The 23,180-nt window shown below is 45.6% G+C and overlaps 1 protein-coding gene across 1 annotated transcript in view; it reads right to left on the reverse strand.

Moving 5' to 3' along the window:
* Positions 1-1,123: 1,123 nt before the first annotated feature.
* Positions 1,124-23,180, reverse strand: part of nrxn2a (neurexin 2a) — a 203,426-nt gene continuing 181,369 nt past the window's right edge. Inside the window, 6 exon segments of the mRNA XM_076979715.1 lie at positions 1,124-3,775; positions 3,777-4,110; positions 6,117-6,195; positions 10,262-10,590; positions 13,771-13,860; positions 16,936-17,107. Of these exon segments, the coding sequence (XP_076835830.1) occupies positions 3,310-3,775; positions 3,777-4,110; positions 6,117-6,195; positions 10,262-10,590; positions 13,771-13,860; positions 16,936-17,107 (1,470 nt within the window). The 3' untranslated portion in view covers positions 1,124-3,309.

Here is a 23,180-nt window from a genome sequence, read left to right on the forward strand (position 1 = left end):
ACTGAGTACTGTCTGTAATCGTAAAATAGAACATACCATCAAGAACATAAGGTCCTCAATTCAAGTGGAATTACATGATAATTTACATAATAGTTTACTGCTATGTCCTGATCCTCTGATTTCATGTAAATCTTCACAATTATGTGATTTTATAGTGGGTGAAAATTCATGTTCGCACACACTCAGTCAAACTACTCTATTCTTCCCCCAAAGCGTGTGTTCTTTTCTAAGAATCGGTGTTGATTGCGGTTGTCTTCATGTACAATTATACTTTGTTTCAATATGATGACACAGAACTTCTTCCAACACCAACAACACGTGTCAAGGAACCCAGTGCTGAAGCGACCAGTGTCTGGATGCAGACTTGATCACAAGTTCTTCAGCTATGGCTTGCTGCGTTTAACATCAAAGCTGATCTGCAGGACCCTATAGTTGTGCTTCCTTTGGTGTGCACAGTTTATGTTGTGAGATCGTCCCCCCCCCCCCCCCCCCCCCAACTCCCCTCTTAAAGAGTAGGAGGTGGGAGGTGTGGGAGTTCCTTTCATGTCACACGAGTTCATTGCTACAACTGTCCAAAGCCTTGTCCTTAGATCTGAGCAGTGTGACAGCGAAGAGGAATTCAGAGACTGTGCTTTATACCACCACTGTGTGGCTACTTCTCGGCCAAGAATCCATCTCTACCATAAAAACAGATGATGAAACTGAGGTGCAATAAAACTTCTCGACTCTACAGTTTGGAAAAAAAAAACTTGCATACAGAACTAGGAGGCATACTGAAGATGACAACAATTCAATAAGTTAAGCAAATTTTTAAGTGTGCGAAGACTAGAAATCACAACAAAACCTTAAACTGTTTGGTATAGTTGGTGAAATACACAGGTTCATATTTAAACATTTACCTCAAAACATAAAATATAATCGTATACAGCCATTGTATATAAATTTTTAAGGCCAGAATGCCACAAGCCAAATAATTAGGGACTGGCAATTTGAGTAACTTGTAAGAATTTACAGAAGACAGCATGCGTGCACACACACGCATTTATATATATATATATATATATAAATTTCAGAACTGTACACATTAAACCCCAATAAAGAAATAAGACACCACACTAAATGAGAAATTTAAGAAGTATATAACCAAGTGTATTTTTTCCTCTGTCAATGTACACATATTTAAATTCATCTCACAGGAACACTTTACAATAACATTAAGTAAGAATGGGAATATACTCTGATCAGCCTATGTAAATGGCAACCATATTGGGAAAAAATACAATTTTAAACAATGTAATAAAAATAACTGAAAATGTTAGGGACATATGGCTAAATTTGAATTCCTGTTGGAATTTAAAGAAAAATGAATAAAAATTTGCAAACATTTTAATTAATATGTTTTCACATTTTCAAATTACTTCATGTGACTGAAATAATTGTGATGACCACTTTTGAGAATAAGCATTTAGTAAACCTTTCTCGGATTACAAGGACTGTGATCTTGGGAAAGTAATATTGTCAAATGTGAGAAATATCTAGACATTACACTGTTTTTTTTATTTTTATTTTTTTACCTTTTTCTTTTCTGGGAGGTGTCCTCTTTATATATAAAAATGTGGACTCAAGTTTACGGCGCTCTATACAGAAATGCTTTTCTGGAGTTGTTTGCCATTTCATTTTTTTTGTTTTATCTCCTTTAAGGACAGGACGGAGAGGAGCCAGCATCATGTTGCGGAGTGGAACATCTTCTCTTTCTCACAGCGAAGATGCCGGGAAAGTTCTCCAAAAACGACTTTCCTCCAAGCTCCCATTTGTATGCACTTTCCCCAGTCTCATTCAGATAGGCGTTGCATTGTAGTTTCACATCATGGAGAATATATGGGCAGAGAAAGAGTCTCGATGTCTAGTGAATGTCTTTCTCATGCCACAGGATGAAGAGGGACACGCACGCGCACACGCATACACACAAACCTGTATCCTGGTGTACTGCCAGCAACATCCACAGAATCTTTTTATTTACATAAGTACAGTGTCTTTTAATGATGCGAGCATCTCCATCTTTCTTAAGTTTCTTTATTCAAGACCGTTTTCTTCCATGACAAGTTGGCGCTATGAATCCCTCCACGAATGGGGCGAGAGTTCTCCAGTGGATGAAAATCAACCTATTGATTTCATATCAAACAACTCTCCAATCTGAAAGTTGAATGTGAATACATCATGCATGGAACACCAATAAGTAGCCTAACGGACAACGGACATCATAGCACCGTGGAAAGAGAGAGAGAGAGATCACTCGCCATTCACATTCACATTCACTCGCCTAGGGAATGTCGTAGAGCATGTCATGGTAGCCTAGTGACTTTAAGGTGTCCAGAGAATGAAATACAAAATGTATGATGTGGTATGTGAATCATACGTGATATAGATTTCGCACAGAACCAATTACTACAACCAGTTTCCATTTCACTGTTCTTCCTTATTCAACTCGACCAAAATGTGCCAAATGTTAAAACTGCACAGCAAATATTCCAAACATTTCTATTACCCTATAAAATAATCAGTCTTGTCACTGAAATGTTGAGCTTAAATACTGTTGGCCCTTTTTCTTACTAAGAACATAATTAACTCCGTGAAAAAAGATATTCAATTAACTGATTTTTCAAGCGGTGACACTGGAACTCTTGCATGCCCAACACTTCACACAGTTATTTACTGTTCAGTGTGAATTACGACGTCAAGCATAATTCATTTTTTCACAATTCAAATTTCAGGATTCAACTGATTTTACACTAAAATAGCCAACGGATTAAAGAATTTGGCTGAACAGATAATACCAAGTAGCAGACGCTAGAGACCAGAGCTGTGCTGCCAGTCGGGAGGGGCGTGCTTCTTTCCTTTCATATGTGACTCATTAACATTTAGGGAAGCCTGCACTCTGGAAGCAGAAATTTTAATTGCAAAGAGAACTATTAGCATGTCATCATTTAGAAATGTAATGAAAGATTTCCTTGAGAGGCAAAATGGATTAAAAGAGGCTAAAAAGGCTTTGTGAAACACCCAAGATATGGGCATTTACCTCCTTTAGCAGTAGTTTCCCTTACCTCCTCACCTTACTGAGCCATTAAGAGAAAAATGTCAAATTTCAATAAAAGATTGTGAGGCTTAAATGTTTGAAGATGAAAAAGAGGTGATAAAATCCTCAGCCCATTATCTCTCTCTTTCTCTTCTCTCCTCTCTCTCTCTCTCTCTCTCTCTCTCTCTCCCCTCTCTCTCTCCTTCCCTCTATCGCTCTGTCCCCCCACTCCTGCCTCAGACATAATACTCCTTGTCTTTATTTTTCTTCCCCTTGGTGACGGTCTTGGCCACGGCAGCAGTCGTGCCGGGCGTCTTCTCCTTGACAACGGCCCCGTTACTCTCGGTGCCAGAACCACGGCTCTGGTCCACCTGGTAGGAGCCTTCGTCGCGGTTGCGGTATTTGTACATAGCGTAGAGGAGGATAAGGATGCAGAGAGCAGCGGCTGCTACGATGCCCACCACCATGCCGGTGGTGCTGCTGGACTCACGGATCACCTCCACCGCGCCGGGGAGGACCTTCTCAACCGGAGCTGTGGGGCGAGCTGTGGGCACATGGGGGAAATCGGGCGGGTAGGTTAGTCCGGGGGTGAGGCGGGACGAGGGCGCGGGGGGAAGCAGCACCTGGTCTCGGGTGTTCATTTTACCTGCGGGAATGTGGAGCTGATCGGGGTGGGTGGTGGGGGCAGGAGGGGCGGGGGGGGCGACGGCCACTGGGGTTCAGGCCCCCGCTTTTGCCCACGGCAGGGGGAGGAGGCAGGACTGTCCTGTCAGTGACCATTGGGGAGTTTTTATAGAAGTCCTCGTCATCTGTCTCTGTCATCTCCCCTGAGCCAAAGGCTGACACTTCCATGGGGTCGCCGCAGTCCTCCTGGTCTGGGGGGCATGGCGGTCGGGGGTCAGACAGGGTGAGGGACTCTTTGGTGGTCTGGAGGGGGCTGAGGGAGGTTGGGGGAGGGGGGATCGCAGGGAAATGGGTGGCCACAAGCTGAGGATCTTGGGTGTCCACGGTTATTATGGGCAATACTAATTCACCTCCTGTGATGAGAAACAGAGGAAGAAGGTAAGAGGAGCAAGAATTAGCGCAGAATTAAGAACTCTGCCTTCTAAAATCACTACATATTCATTTATCAATATCACCTGACCTTAGACTAACGAAATATCACATTATCTAACAGTTCTCTACTATGGTAACATTCTTAAGATGTACTGCACATTAAGTGGTATTCCAAAATAAATACTGACACTTATATATATATATATATATATTTATACTTAGTACATGTTCTGCTGGTGGCTAATGTAGATACTTAAAGATCAGCTGCAGGAATAAACAGTAAGCTGGCTCCTGGTTCCTCTTTGGTAAAACAAAATAGCAAGCCATGGAGTTTGGGTCACTTACATCAACAAATAGGCCGCATGATTTTTGCATGGAAAAAAACAAATTACAAAAAGAAAGCTGTGTAAGATGGTCCCTTATAAACACCACGTTCTCCCCTTCATACTGTTTTAGCTGTATTTCTAAGCAAAAATACATTTAACATTTTTTTTTTGGTGGTCAACTATTTTACTACCAATATAATGCGTTTTTTATATTCAGTGATATTCTCTGTGCAAATACATTAATATGATTAGTATAAAAAATTAATAAACAAAAGCTAATAAGAAAAAAAACTAAAGTGAATTTGGGATAAGAAACTCATTAATATATTTTGGAACTCTTGAATCTTGAGATTATAGAACAGGAGGGAGACTCTTGTATCTAAGATCATTATAAGGATTAACTTCATCAGATCATACAGCTTTGTTCAAATAAGTGCCTGATTACAGCACTAAACAAAGCAATATTCCCCCAGTAATGAGAAGCGTTAAAAACCTGCTGTAGAGCATGTGAGTTCAACCTTTTCACTCAACTAATGTCTCTGCTGGAAGCTGATCAATGAGAGAAATGACCACTCAGCAATGTAAATTGGCCAGAGAGCAGGGGCACTGGGTTTAGCTATGACAGCGTCACACTCTAAGGCCACTGGTCATGCCGGATTAGAATAATCCCCATGTAGTCATAACTGCAGAAAAAAGGTTCATTGATTTACCACTACATTAATACAAAGGAACATCAGAGAAATGATTGTGGGATTAAATTATTCAAAATACCACACACTTTCTTTATTGAACATAAAACTATTTCTGCAACTGCTATATATTCATAATTTTGCAAAAAAAGTTTTTATCTAAGAATTTACATACTAAGCACTTCTGCAGCAAATGGAAAAGTGCACTGTTTCTGTGCTGAAATAACCCTGCACTACAAAGGCACTTAATTTAATTTGCAGACAGCCCCTTAAAGCGCTAGATAGCAGCCTGACACTCTGCTGTCATGCTGACTGTAAGTATGTCAGTCTCTGTTGTGGCAGCAGTCTGCCAGACATTACAAACAGAGCAGACATTACAAACAGAGCAGACATTACTGCAGCTCTTCTTACACTTTACACTGATGGACATGGTGGGTTCAGGATCTCACCAGACGCTACCCAAAAGTGGTCGTGACATCTCGCAGCATGCCAAATGTAGACTTATAAAGCGATCATGTAAAGATATTCACAGGAATAAACTTGACATATGTTTAAAACTTAAAATGTTTAATTCCTTTTTACATTTATATTCATTCAATTTGAACTGTGAGGTAGTTCAAAAAGGGCCAATGATTAAGCCTGTGTTTGCTCTCACGCTAAGGTTTTTGGTCTCATATGTGTAACTGCACTGGTGTAATGAACTCAGGTTTTGGTATAATAGGTGACGATGGGTCCCCAGTATGGACTGCGAGTCATTCAGGAAGCCCGAGTCAAACTCTGAAAAAGTCAAACTAGCTGTCCTCTAAGCTCCGTGTTTATGGGCCTGGGTGGCCAGTTCGGGGGACCCACACCAGAGCACGTTGGCTACGTGGGCGGAATGTGTGTGTGTTGTCTGTGTGCGGGGCACAGACCAGGAGCCTGTGCTCAGGTGCAGGGCCGTGGGCCTGCCGGCCTGCCTGTGGCTGCACTCACCAGTGCCGGGCTCACACTCCTCCAGGTCTTCGTCATCGCTGGGACACTCCGCCGATGCCACCAACAGATCGTCCGAGTTCTGCACAGAGGGGGCACGGGGTGTGAGCCATCGGTGGGGACCGCAAAGCTCGCTAAAGCGGCTAAGAACTAGCGGCAGCTTCGTTTTTTCATTCATGGGTAGCATCCGCACCATTTTAACTTATGCATTCCTTTTTTAATGCATTTCAACTGAGAAATTCTAGTGGCTTCTTCATAATGTACAGTTCTTTTTTTTTGTTTGGCCTTATCGTGCTGAGCCAATGATGAAATCCTGAAAGGTGATATTCATTAACATGTAATATCTCCACACAGACAGTCCCTGTACTACATGAGATGTATAAAACACAGGCCAAGCTGAAACAGCTCTGTTGTCTCCTGGCAGGGCTTAAGCTAAATTAACATTCTGTACTCACATCTCATATTCATAAAACATGTAATTGGATCTGGGCTGTGACTGATTTGCATGCATCAGTTTGTCCTCCTATCAGGAGGTCATAACAATTTCCCTATTCACTTGGATGAACATACCTCAGTTCGCCAGGGCATCATGGACACCTAACCAGCTAGGCGTGCAGCATAGGAGGATTCTTATCGATGGTGACATTTATATTGCTATTTCGCTCCCGCAAATAATTCTACAGGTAAATTTGTACCAAAACGTGAAAATAAATTCAAACTCTTGAATTATGACCTTTCATATTAAGAGAGACTCTCCATAATCATAAATAATAGATTCTTCCTCAAGTATCAATAAAAAGGCGGCACAATACCTGGTCCTTGGAACATACAGAACCGTCAGAACTGAAACCTCACAAGATTCCATAAAGTGTGAGCTAATGTAGACATAATTATGCCCTTCAGATCTTTGTCATTCATCATGGGGATATACATAAGCCATGACTGACATCCATTTATTTATTGAATTACCTTTCAAATATTCTTGACTGGTTTCTGCTAAAAAAGGATCCTATTGGTCTCTGGGCTTCATGTGACTCCCATCATGCACTTGAGGACATTATGGAGTGCTGAAACCTAAACCTGGTGATTACGTCCCTCCTAAGTGCACAGAACAAGCTCAGATTGTTCTTCTATTCTATTACCGCTCCACTATCATTATGGAAATAATCAGATTACATATTTTATAAGCTTTTCATTCCTTGAGTATTGATTTACTTGAATATTGCTACAGTTAGTGAAAACCATACTGGGAAAAGATCAAAGGCACCATCATTTCACCATCAAAACTTTTCATAAAATGATCAAAGTCACTGCAGTGTTTTTTTTCCTGACAAATGAAATGCTAAAATAAATGTGCTTTTGAGTCTGATCTACTGTGCACACAACACTCTGACTGACATTCTGAGCCTCTCATTAAAAGAGAGCAACATTAGCTTTGCCCGGCTGCATTTATTAAAGTATATTAAGGACCTTTTTTATCTGCAATCCTGCACAATGCATGTGTGTTTAATAAGACGAGTTTATGAAGTGTGCTGGAATTGCTGGTAATATTTATTTCGATATGTGTGTAAGGTTCTTACAAGTGCACCATGACTAATTTGTGCCACAGCAGAAAGACAAACACAAAAATGTTCTCAGTTGAGGGTGCTTAAAATGCCGTCATCCCAAGGGGAGAGTCGAAACACTGATGACTTAATCAAGACCTGGCATAGATTCCACTGCAGCGGCTCGCTTTCACGTGTATCCGTGAGGCCGAACCGCAGCTGCGTTTTGCAGGGCACGTCGCTTATGTGAGCGGGTGCAAAGCGAAGCTCAAGGTCGTGCGAAAGCTTCCTCAAGGACAAAGCACTGACAGAACACGGAGAAGCTGGGCCGTAAGTACGTGGGAGAAATAACACGCGGCTGCCTGTGCGGTTGGTGTTTTAATCTCACACTTGGGCTTGAACTTGTGATATGTGCAGAAAAGCGCCACCTAACTGTGGCTGCAGGTCGTTTCACCAGGACCAGGCACTGAATGCTGCAAAAGTGCGTTACCTCCACTGCTGATATTATAGAAGCCTTTATTCACCTATCTGTATGAATAGAAATAACATCTCACCGACCGCCCTTTGAGATGTCTTCCACCCCCAGCCTACCCCCCCCCCCCCCATACTAACGTTAACTCAGTTCATCTCAAGGCCTGAATGAATTTCCTATCTATGACACTGCACTGAGTAGCGTTCTATTTCAATCCCTCCCTCCATCCCTCCCTCCCTCCCTTTCTGGGACAGGCGTGAAGAACGGAGGTGTGCTGGGAACACTGAGCCAGCTCCCTCGCTCTTCCCCTTCTCCGCTTTCGCCCTGGACGGCTATTTATACACACGCCGGGTTTGAGGGGGCGGGCGGACGGCTTCTGGCCCCGCCCCCCCCTCCCCTCCCCCTCACCCATTGGCTCCTGCCGATGCTGCAGCTCGCAAGTGCTGACGACGGGCCTCTGACTGACACTGATTGTTATTGAGCGTGCCCTTTATTCATATCAATACCCATCTCCTGATCAATGGAGTTGAACGGTGTGCAAATGAAGGCCGACGGGGTGGGAGGAGAGCCGAACCTTCACACGTTGTGGCCAGTGACCGAAGCCACATACGGCGATCGGTACGACGAATATTAATGCTGGGCTGTAGTCACAGAGTCATTTTGTGGTCGACGATTTGAGACGTCTAGTGGGAAAAGCTCTGTGACACCAGACTCACCAGAGGAACGTGAAATTAAACACAGACGTTTGAAGAGAGGGAGAACTGCGCACATTTGGAATGAGCTGCGGAGGAGACGTGTTCTGGGACTACACTGAACCAGGGCTACAAACCCAAACCAAGCAAAAGCGTCAGTGTTTCATCTGTGTGACAGATAAACCACAGGCCAGATTAAATTAAATGAACATTTCATCGCAGAGTTCCACTTTCATTAAAAAAAAAGCACTTTTAATAAAAATGTGTTCATTCAAAACATTTGGCTGTCATGCCTGTGTCCTGCCATGCCTTTGATAAGAACAGTAATTAGTGATAATGATTTTAGAAAGAACAGGACCATTTTATAAGAGCAGAAGGAGCAAAATGGGAATATGGCTCAACAGGGACGGACTCAAAAACAGAGAATTAGCATCTGAACCAGGCAGAAAGCCAATTACTGAGCATCCAATATTTGCCACAGTGAATACCGGAGACAGTACAATATTTTCTTTTCTAGACCAAAATATATGAAAAGCTCACTGCAGGCCAAGGTACCCAGACTACTCTGCCCATAGCTGCTACAGGTCCGGTCCAACTCTTTATTTTATTGAGTCTCCTGCATTCAGGGCAGAAGAGAGTAGGAGAGACGGGTCTTGTTCAAATGCTCCGAGAGCTCCAAAACAATTTATTTGACTGAATTTGATAAATTAACCAAACTAATAAATCCAATTGCTTTTCATGATTCCTTTTTATTTGTATAGCTCTTCCACAATAGACATTGTCACGAAGCAGCGTTATAGAGTCTTGGTCCAAACAACCTGGGAATGATTCTGTGGGGTGGAACGAATGTGTCGTAAAACACAGACGGACACAAGGTCAAAGCCAGCATTCACTGAAGAAGAAAAGAAAAACTGTGTAGAAGGGTAGAAGAAGAAAAGAAAAACGGTAGCAGTGTAAATGACACCTTCTCTTGTCATTTCTAGCCGGCTGATGGCATGTCTTGGGATTCTGCATGTTGGTTAAGTATTTTCTCTTGTTTTGACTAGGCTTGGTGCTAGTTAACTGATTATACATTATGTTATATCGATATATAAGTAAAGAAGTAAAGAGTGAGCCGCTAATGTACTGAACCGAAATGTTTTCCCCAAATGTTAAGCAAAATGGAGTTCAATGCTTTGATGCAAACCTATCTGATTTTAAAATGCAGGTCATTGTGGCTTGTTGCATCGCAAATCAGATGAGAACACGCTAATGAGAACACGAAATTAGTTCAGTTTGAAGACTAGGTGAATTAAGAACACACACAAGTTGGATTGGAGTTTTAGAAGCGGGTAATAGAATAAGAAAGCTGGTTAAGAATCATGGAGACCACTCAAGCACCACTCCTGCAACCGTTTCTGTCCTCTACCAGGACTAGAGTGTCTCCACCGTCCTCCTCACCTGCGTGATGCTGTCTTTTAGGCTTGGGGAGCGCTGTCTGCGGGTGGTGGTGGTAGCCATGGTGGTGGTGGTCTCCATGATGGTGGTGGACATGTCAGCGGCGGCCGGCGGGGTAGCAGAAGTCGTCTCCGTGGACAGGACGGAAGGTGCATCGCCCACCAGACGCAGGTTGCCCTCCACCTTCACGTTGGGGTCGCCCTCAGCCGCCAGCTTCAACACTTGCAGCCCGTTGTAGTACAGGCCGGAGATCTGGCCTTGGAACGGCCGGCCTTTGTCCTGGCCGCCGATCTTAATGGCCGCCTGGCTGTTGAAAATGGTCAGCTGTCGCCCTGCGATTATTGACCAGCAGGGAGACAGAAAAGGAGGAGGTTGAAAGGCAGAGAGAGCGAGAGCGAGAGAGAGAGAGAGAGGGAAAGAGAGATGGAATGACGAAGCAAAAAGACAGAGAGAGGCAGAGAGACGTGTAAGTGTGGACCGTGAGGTACGTCCTACATAAGGCACCTCAGGGTCTACCTACATGGGCTGAGAACACCTGAACGTTTGGACTTAGGAACAGAATTCTCGAGTTCTCATGCCCTTTTACTTTTAACCAACACAGAGCAATACCGAATTACGAAACACGGAGTCAGCTACGAAGTCTACAATGCTGTTGCTCTGACGGAAGGGCAAGATGGAAGAACAATTGGAAAAGGCTCTTAACATTACAGAATAAATGAGTTTATCATAATCTGAACCTCATTAACCTAGTTGAACTTGAGCGACAGATAATGAACTGAATAAAGGGAGTAAAATTAGAAAACAATATTTATGAATATGTAAAGAGGTTTTGCGTATGTTTTATTCAGAGGCCTCGTTGTTGTTAATCTGCATGGATAAGTGTCATCTGCCAGCTCCGATGCTAATGTGTTATCAGGGCACGAGGACTCTGTTCATCATCCTCAGGCCCCATGCACAGACCCTGATATGACACACACACACACACACACACACACACACACACACACACACACACACACACACACACACACACACACACACACACACACACACACACACACACACACACAAATTTGCTATTCTGGTCCCCTGAACTCTCCATTTAGCTCTCTTGCCAGTAATACACATTAAAAAATGGCTGTACTGGACTCTCTTAGTTTCAAAACATACCAGATCACATAAGATACTCTTGACTTTACTGAAAGAAAAGACTAATATAAATGTATGACATAAGCAAATAAGGTAATATTTATGGTTGCATGAAAACTTGATATATATACGTTTTCACGCAACCATGAATATTACCATTGGTAGTAAAAAAGGTTTCATTTGATTATAGGTCTAATTTGCAAAATAACAGTACATTTACTGAAAAGCGTCCAATCCAACTGAGCTGCCGTAAAAATACAGCTATTTAAAATGATCAGAGGACGAGGGACGTAACCTCCCACTGGCACCTTCTGGGAGGTGGACCTGAGCCATCTACTCCTTCCTGATATGCAGCCGTGGTAGCAGCACGCTGACACCGCTGATTATGAAGTGGGCAGTTGTTATGCCCTTAGTGAGAGCCACTCCATGTTTAATGAGAGGTTGCCTTTCAACACAAGTAGGCCCTAGTTTTTAATGGTGGAACAGTAACTAAGCTTGACACAAGTGAGTATGGGCAAAAAGGACTCACGCTTAATTTTATTTGACAACGTGCGAAAAACCTCGTTCCATGCTGTTACCCTTTTTGTACCTCTCTGCGTGTGTAAAAGGAGATCATAAATCTGGAGTCGTTCAGCGTTCGCACCGTCACATTAACGTTACATCTCCGGACGCAGTGCGTAAATAGATATTGAAATGCCGACCCTGGAATGAGCAAACACGGCTCGCTGGATTTAACACGTGGGAACCTCTAGCTCGCTCATAGGTCCATCAGAGAAGACCGTCATTCGATTTTGGTTTTGACGTGAGCAGTTCAAGGTTGGATTGGGCTTTGTTGCTTAACTTAGACTTGCTGAACACTGCAAAAAAAAAAAGGCCTAAGGGCATGAATGGAGAATCGCTGAAGAACAGAGAGCAGTTTCCAATATGCTATGGAAACAACCCAGTGAAAAACAATTCAGTGACACCACACATCTGCATTTTAAGTGTCATGAAATGCAACATTCACACCATTCACACAGGACATATATGAGGGGTTGGCACATTACACAAGGCCCAATGTTACACATGTTAAAGGGACATTGTTTAGGTCAGCTCTGTACATGTTTAGTTGCATTAATGGCAATTTCCTACATATTTGTGGTAAGATCCTTTTCATTTGAAGTTATAAAATGTTTAACCCTCTGAGTTATTCATAAGTAATTATTGAAGTTTAGTAGCGGTTTAAGAAATAGTTAATTAGAGTTTAATGGCTTTGAATCAAAATGCAAGGTTAAATCTACAATGTTAGTCACAGTCTCCATTGTAGATTGTTTAAATGTTTGTGCGAATCTAAAAGTTGAGTGGGCATGGTTATATTCATCATGGGCTCTCAGGATGGATGTCAGGTACGGTCTTTAACCCTTCAACCTGCAGACACGGGAGACTCGACCCTTTATGACTTGGTTATTCTTAGCATTTGTTTTCAAATTTAATTAAATGAATTACAAAGAAACAGGAAGGTCATTTGTTACTCGCCGTCATGTGAGTATTTATTCTACACTTAACATTTAGGTATGATGCTTGCGCATCAGAAACGTTTGCATATAGATGAAAAAGGCACAATGAACCAAAACATTTGCAATCGCTGAACTTTATGCTGCTACATTCTAAGCACAGAGCACTGATTTACAGTACTCGTGGACGGTGTGTCCAGGGCAGAATCTCTGAGATCTGGAGTCACTACAGCATAACAAGGGCAGAGGTTTTCACAAAAAAATTCCCCATTTATTTAATCTCTGCGCAAATGTTTAATGCACAGAGGTTTAGGACAGCGCAATCGATTTCCACACTTTTTAATACACTCAAAGGGTTAAAGATCAAGTCCAGTTTTATGTCAACTTTATGCTTAGTTTAATGTAAAAAGCACAAAAAATGCAATCGTCCCTTTAACTATTTGGAACTGGAATGTTTATCCCTTTTCCATGAGTTAGCGCTTTTTAAGAAATCATGTTTAGTAATGTTGGATGTGTTAGAGGGGAACACAAGAAGGACAACAGAGCATAGAAACCAGCAAGTTATTTACATACAGTTACGGGGTGTGGTTGAGGGTTAGTCAGGGGTTAAGTTACGTACTAAACGTTAATCTCTGAAGTGGTGCAGTTCTGAGTTTGGGAAGGACAGTACTTATGTCTAGTTGCTTCTAGATGGAACCAATACATGATCAGTAAACTGGAAATGGACTTTGCTTTCCAACTTAAACACTTTATATTTACCAAGTAAAAAATCCACCAGAGTGGAGATGTCAATTCTGTAAAGCCAATTCTGGAAACTGCACCTCTTACAGAGTCTTAATAAGTCACTGTTTAATTAATCCAGTCTTTTACCTTTGTCGAGTAGCCACTCGTCAACTACCCGACCAAGTCTGTATGGGATTCTTTGCCTGGCTATAGCCAGCCGTTCATTATCAAAGCTCCCTTCAAAGAATTTAGAGAGACAGATAGTTAGAGGTTAATATCTGGAAGTTAAAGCGTCACATGGTTAAAAACATGGCAACAAGATTAGCAGATTTTGCAAGTTAGGAAGTATAAACTAGCTTTAAGATGTGCGTTATGTCGGTTTACTTGTCTAAACTTTATTAGACAATTTTAGAAGCTTAAAACTAATTATAACATTTTAAAGTCTGGTTAGAATGCATTGGGAACATATTTAGTAATAGTTTAACATCTAGTTTGATCACTTGGTTAATTTCAGTGTAATTTCAGGGAAGGAAACTTCCGTAAAATCTAATACAATAAAAAAAATCCACATTGATGACCCACAGTGATGTCACATATTCTGACATGCATTTCAGGAAGACATTTTCAGGTCTTGATGAGACATTTACTTTAACACCAAGTAATGACATCCAAATAAAATATAGGTAGAACAATACGTCATTATCATTTAAAAAAGCATTTCGATAATTGAGTTCATGCGCTGGGTTTCCCGGGTAAGAACCAGCATGTGTCTGATGAGCTAGTACAGCTTCCTTTGTCCCTGAATCTGTGAGACAGCGCCTGACAGGTCTGTTAGCAGGTCTGGCATGAGCTCTCTGGGCCCGGCACCCTTTGAGAAAACGAGTGAGATAAGAATCTCATCACATTATGTGATCTCCCACCTTTAGCTTCCCCTCCGCCTCTTTCTGCGGTCGACTTCCTTTCATTCATCCCAACCCCCTTCCTGAAACTCTTCCCACTAACAGACCGCATAGAAATGTCTCCTTCTATCTGGATCGTGTCAACGTTGACATATTTGCTATACAGTGGCATTTGATTTGACTTTTAATAGATGGGAGCACCTACAAGAATGATGAACGGGCCTATTCATTTCCAATACGCCTTGACAGCAAGACAGCTGAATGTAAGGCGGAGTCGCGCAGGCCTAAAGCAACTGGTCTGTCCGCAGCAACAATGCCTAGCCTCCATCCCATCATCCACCACCGCACCATCCGCACCCACCCTCCGCTCTCAACGCCGACCGAACGTCCCACTTCCTTAAGCCTGTTAGAAGCTTGCATGCGTGACAAATGCTCTGCCATCCCATCAAAGGCAACGTGAAATAGAGCCTCATTCACCAGTAAGCAGCCGCTGGTGGGGAGAAAAGGTAGAAACGCTAGTCTAGCCAATAAAATGTGTCCTGATGCACTGCTACAGAGGCCCTTCACTTCTGACAAGATTTATATTCCTCTGACAATATAAAATAGCATCATGGAAAATACTTGTCCTTGTTTCCAGTGAAACCCTAGAATAGACGCAAGGGCCCAGTCTCTGCTTATATCCACAGGGAGCTTCAAATCTGCCATCAGACAACGTATCTCGTTATCTAATCCTTCGTTTTAATTAACTGAATTAATCACGGCTGTTAATCTCAGCCAAACACTGCCAACTCCGTTTACGCACAAACTTTGCTCGTCTCTGGTCCCGCGCGTCCACGCCTGGCTCTTTGAAATCCTTTACGATGGAAAACGCTTCAGAAGAACCGCTCAGTTCTCCCAAAAATGTGTGTAACTGCTTAAAGGGGCCTGCATGATAGGGCTTTGACTACTTTGAAGCCAAAGCTTTTCCTTTGGTCCAGGAAAGATGGTCGCCCGTCTACCCTGCTGACCGAGGAGGCTGAGGGGAGACGTGGTGGCAGGGAAGCCCAGAGTCCCAGCAGAAAGACAATTTTCCGTTTAAGAAATCAGACATTCTCCATCAGTGGGCAAACCCAGCCATTTAACCTCTAGCGGTTGGAAAACGATCTTTCCCTCTATGAATGTGGAACAGGCAGGTGGGCAAACCCGTAAGAGCTGAGCGAAACTCTTTTCTAATGGTCAACTGACCCCACCCGAGCAGCATTTTGATAGAAGGCCCATCAGTACCGTAATCGGGCCCGGCGCGTTGCCATGTATCGCAGAACAGACCGGACAACGCGGCCGGTGTCAGAGTGTGGGGGGTGGTTATTAGAGGCAGAGAAAATGTCTTCCTGTGGAACAGCATCGATGAGAGGGATGTGAGACCCTGAGCACACAGTGGGGGGGGGGGAGAGAGAGAAAGAGAGAGAGACGTTGAGTTTGCTCACATGTCTCGGTTTAAACAGAGAGGGGTCTGCGCACTGCAGAGGGAGAGGTGTGAGCACAGCTACAGCTACAGCTCAACACAGAATACACCACCAGCATCGCTACAACAATCTGGGGTGGTTATAGAGGGTCAGAGAATTTCAGTTACTCTAGGCTTAGATTCATTATGGCACACCGTTAATTTAGTCCCAATTTAGTTAGGACTCCTAAAGCAGGCTAAATTTCACAATGCACGCTTTCCTTGGGTAGCCAACTGAGGTGTTTTGGCTGGCGGTGAAAACGAGAGGCAGCTTTGTGATTCTAAGTTTTTCTGGAGGAACGTATTTACCACCACACAGATGCCCTCCTCAGTCTGCCCAAAGCAAAGCTGGCTAGCTACATACTGTAAAGGATCCAAATTCATCTTGGGCTGAATGTATTAGGAAAGGCAGCTTGAAGGGAAATATGTCAATTTGCAATTGTTATTAGATTGTTCATGCAGTGGTTATCTGGGCCCTCCACGCGGTGACTCAGACAGCCTGGGAAGAGGTTGAGAGGCAAAATGGCACACTTCAAACCCTAATAGCATGCATTCACAAATATAAATCAATTTGCTCTATGGCACAAGGCATGCCTCCGACATGCCTCTAAATTGGTGCCAAAGGCTCAAAGGCTCAAACAGTATCCTTCAGATTTAGGAGCAGGAAAATGCAGTCTCCATAGTTTATTCTGGGGATGATAATCACATGTCTTCAGGGTTGGCTGTGCTTCCTCTTGCTCCCTCTCTTTCTTTCTCTCCCTCTTTGTCTCTCCCCCTCTCGCTCACGTGCCCCTGTTCACGTGCAGCTGTTCCTTGTATTTTCATCCTATTCCCAGCACACAAACAGCATATCACACAGCACATCCCCCCTCACATCCTGGGCCACGCCCCAACCACCCCCCCCTTCCCCACAGCCCCTCTGCGGGACCTTACCTGATGGATAGCGTTCGATGACAGGCTGGTTGTCCACCTGGAGGGTGGCGTTGCCACCGCTGCGTGTAAAGCGCACCACGTGGTACTTCCCGTCGCTCACCACCACCGCCGGCTCGTCTATAGTGATGTCATCCGTGCCCACGTTAAATATCACCCCGATCTTCCCTTGTTCCTGTGAGAGAAGAAGGCGAGGCTTACGGTCAGTTAGGGTGGGAGGTATGGGAGGAGAGACGCAACAGAAAGGTTAGAGGCAGGGAGGAGGGAGAAACATCTGTCCGTCCAGTCATGCTGCAGTAACTCACCCTTGGGAGAGGGGAGGGCAGCGTCCTCGCTGATGCAGGTGGCAAATGGAGTGTGTGTCCATGTTTTACATCCGTCACCTCTCTCTCACCCCGCCCCTCCTCTGTTTTCTCCCTCCCTCACCAGCCTTTCACTGGGGTGCATCAGTCCTGACATTTACTTGCTGTTTCTGTTTAAAGCAGACGCTCATCCTTAGCTACCAGCACAACCACCGCCTGCCTCTGGGTGGCACTGCCGTGCGGGTGTTATTCAACACCTCAGGGGTGGGGGGGGGGGGGTAGGCGTGCCGGTAGCCCTCGCTCGCCACGTCGGGGAATTGCGGGTCACGGGGCTAATGTGGCGGCTCGCGGCAGCAGTGAGGAAGGTTCAGCTGTTTCACAGCCCTGGCTGGCCCGACGATAGCCAGCAGTATGAAGCCAGTGGGGAAGAGAGACCGGCTTGACACTCCGGGAGCCGGCCCGGTCTCGCGGACACGGCGGAGCACGGCTGATCAAACTCCCACACACGTTCCCAGTTTGGATATATTCTTCCTTCGGTCTGACCTCAACTGACAGGTTCTCATTTAGATGCTGATGCCTGACAAATATCAAACGGAACCGAGGATGAATACAGAGCGTGTTCCCCAGCCTGAAGGACAGGAGTAACAAGCTAGCGTGCGCGGCTCTGCGCTAGCCTGTTACCAGCAACTCCTTACCACACAAACGACGTCGGATATACATGGTGGTCATGAACAGGGACGAGGCAAACAAACACTGCCTGAAACTTTCGTAAGAAGCTTTAACCGCTAATACAACTTCTAAATCTGGGCATATGAGTCACTGTCACACACACTCTAATAATTCCGCAAGTGTAATGAAATTCTGAGATACGGCGTATCCATTTGAATCAAATGCATAAATGTACATTTACAATGATCTTGTAGTAGCAGCTTGGTAGTAAGTGTAGCTAATACACCACACTCATTCTGCCTTTCTCTACCTAAGCTGCGATGGACAAACCGTCGGATTAAAAAACGACCGCACATCTGCATATTGCCAAAAGGACGACTGCATAGAGCTTAACGCTATCAGCATACTGGGAGGATTGCGTGGTGCTATATGCTCTCTGTCATCCCCCTATGTTCTCCCTCTTTATCTCACCGCCGTTCTGTCGCTGCCGCTTGCTGACACCCTCTCGTCCGTGGCTCCGCTTGTCTGCCTTGTAGTGAGTTGTCAGCCGGTCTGCTGAAGCATGTCTGTACGCTCAGAGGAAATGGGTTCCTTTGAGACCCAGGATATCCAAATGATGTTTTGAGAAGGAAACAATGATTACATTATTTTGAGTGCCAGATGAGGTCTTCTACACCCCTGTCAGATGGTTCTCTTGAACAGATATTTAGTTCAGCCTCCAGACTACCGCTCAAGAGCTCTTTTTTCACATTAAAATAATGTGGAACTTGTCTTCAATAATGTCAAAGACACGAAACTCCCGAGACCACGGTGCTTTATTGGAGCGGCAAGATGGAGGAGGCCTTTCCTGGCTTCATTCCCCCACCGTACAGCACTCTGTCAGGATTCCCTGTTCCACACAGCCCCGCCCCCCTGCGTCGCTTTCGCTCATTGCCACCTCTGACGGCCTGGTGTTTGGCAGGAGGACAGGTAAGAGTGTGGTGGATTCTGGAGGAGTGAGCTAGCCAACAGCAGGAGTGCTCGCTAGACACAAAAAAAGCGGGACTGTCAGTGGTTTAGGGTGCACGGGACCAGGGGAACGCTGTGGTGCTGACGGGCCGCCTGGATGACTAATCTCCCCAGGGCAGCCGCTAACAAGCGGGCGGCACCACCAGGTCCAGGACGGATCACCTGTCAGCGCGATGTCCCTGCTGGCTAGCGTACAAAACACTGCGCTGAGCGCACTCCAATCACCGGATGCCAGGAGTCCTGCAAAAACAAGACCGACTGTCTGGGCTGCAGAGAAGGCTCGGAAATGTAAAGAGTCATGAATGTCCCGCGCATGCCCCTTTCAGTCACCCCGACACTCCCTATACTGACCCAGGTTCCTTAGAGCAGGGGTGCCCATTACGTCGATCGCGATCGACCGTTCGTTCGCGAAGGAAGTGTCGGTCGATAGGGAAGGAATGTGCGTAGATCGTGTGACATTAAAAAGTAGTGGATGAATCGCCCATCTGCACTGACGGTTGTATTTTGATTGACGTTCATGGTAGCCAATCTGCAATCCGCTCAACAAATTATGTTCACCACCTCACAACCCCCAATCCCCCGGTAGATCTTTCTGACTTGGTCATCTTATAAGTAGCTCGCAAGCTGAAACCTTTTGGGCACCCCTGCCTTAGAGTCACCCCAAAACTCCCTATATTGATCCAGGTTCCTTAGAGTCACCCCAACACTCCCTATACTGAACCAGGTTCCTTAGAGTCACCCCAACACTCCCTATACTGACCCAGGTTCCTTAGAGTCACCCCAACACTCCCTATACTGACCCAGGTTCCTTAGAGTCACCCCAACTCTACCCCACTCTGATCTGGAGCAGGCCTCTTCTGCTTTGTCCCTTCACTCAGGACAGTGATGACGAGAAGTTCGGCCAACTAGCTCCTCAATTGAAACAAGCGCCATAGACGGGATGTCATACACATTACAGCGATATATTCTCAGTCATCTTGTGCTCTGTTTCTGCTCAGTATGAGCCGAGCGGAGCAGTAAATTCCAAAGAAGCTCAAACGGCATCAACAGAGTCCAGCCCCCTGCTTAGCGCCATTGCACAATCACCACTCAGACACGATCCGTCTGAACAAGCCGCTGAGCTATTAGCAAAAGTGCCTCGACTCAAGAGGGAAGAACAGGCCATATTCCGGCAAAACGGCAGTGCGGTGGAGAGGTTTAGTCATTCCCGACACATGACACTTTGCAAAAGCTAATAATACGAGCAGTCTTCTCCTTGCCTGGACCAAGGTTAAAGCCGCCCTGCGGGCTCCACAAGGATTTGCCCTTGTGCTGTAGCGTGGTCTCCTCCTCCCCCAGCGCTGCTCACTGACCCACACCTGCCTACCCAGCCAGTGGGCAGCAGACATACCCCCCCCCCCCCCCCCCCCCCCCCCCCACACACACACACACACACATACACACACTGGTAAGTGGTGAGTGGGTGGGGCAGGAGGAGGGCGGGCAGCCTGCAGATGGGTGGAGAGGGGGGGTGGAGCGGGTGAAGGAGAGGGCGCAATGTCGCCATGGCGCTCTCAATCTCTCCTCCCTCTTTCTCTCGGCTTATCCTGACGCCTATCTAAAATAGAAACACCGCTCCCCTCCCACGCGTCCACACCCCCCCTAAGAAGGTGGCGGAGGCGTAGAGGGTGGGTGTAGGGGGGGAGGGTGTCAGAGATGCGTGCCTGACACTACCCCACACCTCACATATCTCGTGATCAGATGCATTCGACTGGGCCCCAACACACGCGTCTCATTTTTATGGCTTTCATAAAGGAGCTCTAGGAATACTGTATATGCTCCTGAAATTCATTATAATGATACAGGGGAATGTTGAGCACCTCTGAAGCACCATTAAAACCCTACAGAGAATGATTCATAGGTGTTTGCACGGCTGCCAGAAGATGATGTATATCAGATCCAGCCACTGTATGTGCCCTTATTTGGGTATCATCCATGAGTTATACTGTGCCATAAGGACATTAAGGTTGAAAATGCCTTCTTAGGCAGAAGGAGGAGTTTTGTCTGCATGCCGGAGATTTTTGTTCGTAAAATGGAGCCTCGTGATCAAAGGTGGAGCAGCTGTGTTTTAATAAAACACCACAGCGTGGAGGAGCAGCTGTGTTTTAATAAAACACCACAGCGTGGCTCCTGGTTTGAACCCTTGGATGATGCTGCTTGGCAGAAAATAAAAGACACATCTTTGGAAGGAAGATGGCGATTATGAAGCTCCCAGCACCTAATGTGACTGAGATAGTCAGAGCAAACATCAGAGGCGGCTAGCATAAGGCGACAGCATTCAACACAATCATGGTCTCATGTTCAGCCATTTGCTCTGAAGTTGCCTTTCAATTTAGATGATGCCAATTATTTTTGGGTGATTTTTCGCTCATGGGAGTCCATTCATGCCAGTGGATGTTTGAAACATCTCCATTGTGCTACCACGTAAAATCATTTTGAGAGAATGTATCTGACGCAAGACGGGAGCCTGACATTCTTTTCGGTGCGATGGAATGACAAGGTGTGCAGGGAGATTCTTCACTTATCAGGATTTTTTTTGCTTCGGGAAGTCAGGGACACACCATGGAGCCCCGCCTGCATTTTTAAATTGTTCCAATGCATAGCAGAGCGCCCAGCCCAGCGCCTCAGTGACTTCATCATAACACAGTCATCCACGCTTTCATATCCCTTTTCTCTGGACATGCATTCACACACACACACACACACACACACACACACACACACACACACACACACACACACACACACACACACAACACACACAGCCACCCCCTGATGGCTAACACTCCCTGTTCATTAGCATAGGTGCTTTGAATTCGCCTGGCCTACTTTTTCGGGTCCAGCCGTAGCACGGTAAGAAGGAGGCGAATGCTACGAGGGAAGCTAATTTAGAATAAAGAGGCGGAAAAAGCCTGTGAGGCAAATTCAAACCACAGGCTTTTCCCCTGTGTTAGAGCTGCAACTATCTGATAAGAGACAGGCGGGCGGGAACAACGTGGCTTGGGGAGATAGCACTGATTAAAGGCAAATATATCTTTCCGGGTCATGGGGCAAAGGGGTGGGTGAGGAAGAGCGAGAGGAGGCCGGGGAGGATGACCTTTAGCCGGAGGGCAGGGGACGCACGGGAACGCCAGCCACACCAGGTCTGTTTGCTAGCAAACACCACGAGCTAATAGGTGTCCCGGCACGCGACCTTCACGCTCAATCAGAAGCAGAGATAAGCCCAGACGGGTCGGGCCATCACTCTCTCGTTAGCTTTTGATTTTTTCTTTCTTCTCTCTTCCCCCTCCAGCCACTACGTGATGGGTTTAAAATAGCCAGAAATGAGCTGATTCAATTTAGCGGCGTTAATTTGAGTTCCAAAGGGAATGATGGTGTTGTCAAACGTAAACGCAGTGCCCGTTAGGCGGCTGCCTCATTTGCCTGTACGAAAAAAAAAAAAAACAAAACTAGCTATTAGCGAGGCCAGAGCAACGTCCACGCGGAGGCGTGCTGGGTGCCATGTTCCACGGCCTCCTGGAGGTGGCGCTCTGAAGTCAGAGGACTCGTCAGGACTCAGCTGGCTGATCCGGCCTCGTAATGAAACACTTTCCTTTATGCCACTAGCAGCTGAATATGGAGGAGGCTACGCGGAGCTGCCATTTGTATTCTCTGTGCGCTCCACAATCGATTCCTCCCGCTCTCGGCTTCTTGTGGTAAAGCCGCCCGACGCATTATATTCTGGGTTCCACGTCCCGACGCCGTGCTCATACTAATGGCTTGGCCATGTTCACGTGAACCGCCCATGCCAGTGCGGGACTGCAGCCGAGACACGCCGGCTAACGCCGCGACGGTGAGAGAGACCGCAGCAGGTAGTCAGAGAGGAGCCGAGTCGAGTCCTACGAGAGCCATGCACTTGCATAAGCTAGTGTCCCTCGCCCACACCGCACGTCCGTGGCGTCTGACATGCACACACAGCAGACGCACACATGCATGCACACGTAGTGTTTGCCTAGCTGCTGAAAAACAAATCTACTACCTAGTGAGCGGGGGAAGAGAACTAATCCCGTTAAAAACATTTGCTTCTCGACGCTCCGTGCACACACAGGGAGCCACATACGGTTCGACAGCAGAAAACCAATCAACTACTGTTTGGCCGTCTGCGGAGGGAAGACAGAGGAGCCAGAGCTGCATCTGCATACCCACAGACTTCCTTCGGCGCCTTCATCAGCCGAACGGCTCCTCACAACG

The sequence above is a fragment of the Brachyhypopomus gauderio genome, chromosome 18, assembly GCF_052324685.1.
Source record: "Brachyhypopomus gauderio isolate BG-103 chromosome 18, BGAUD_0.2, whole genome shotgun sequence".
NCBI lineage: Eukaryota > Metazoa > Chordata > Actinopteri > Gymnotiformes > Hypopomidae > Brachyhypopomus > Brachyhypopomus gauderio.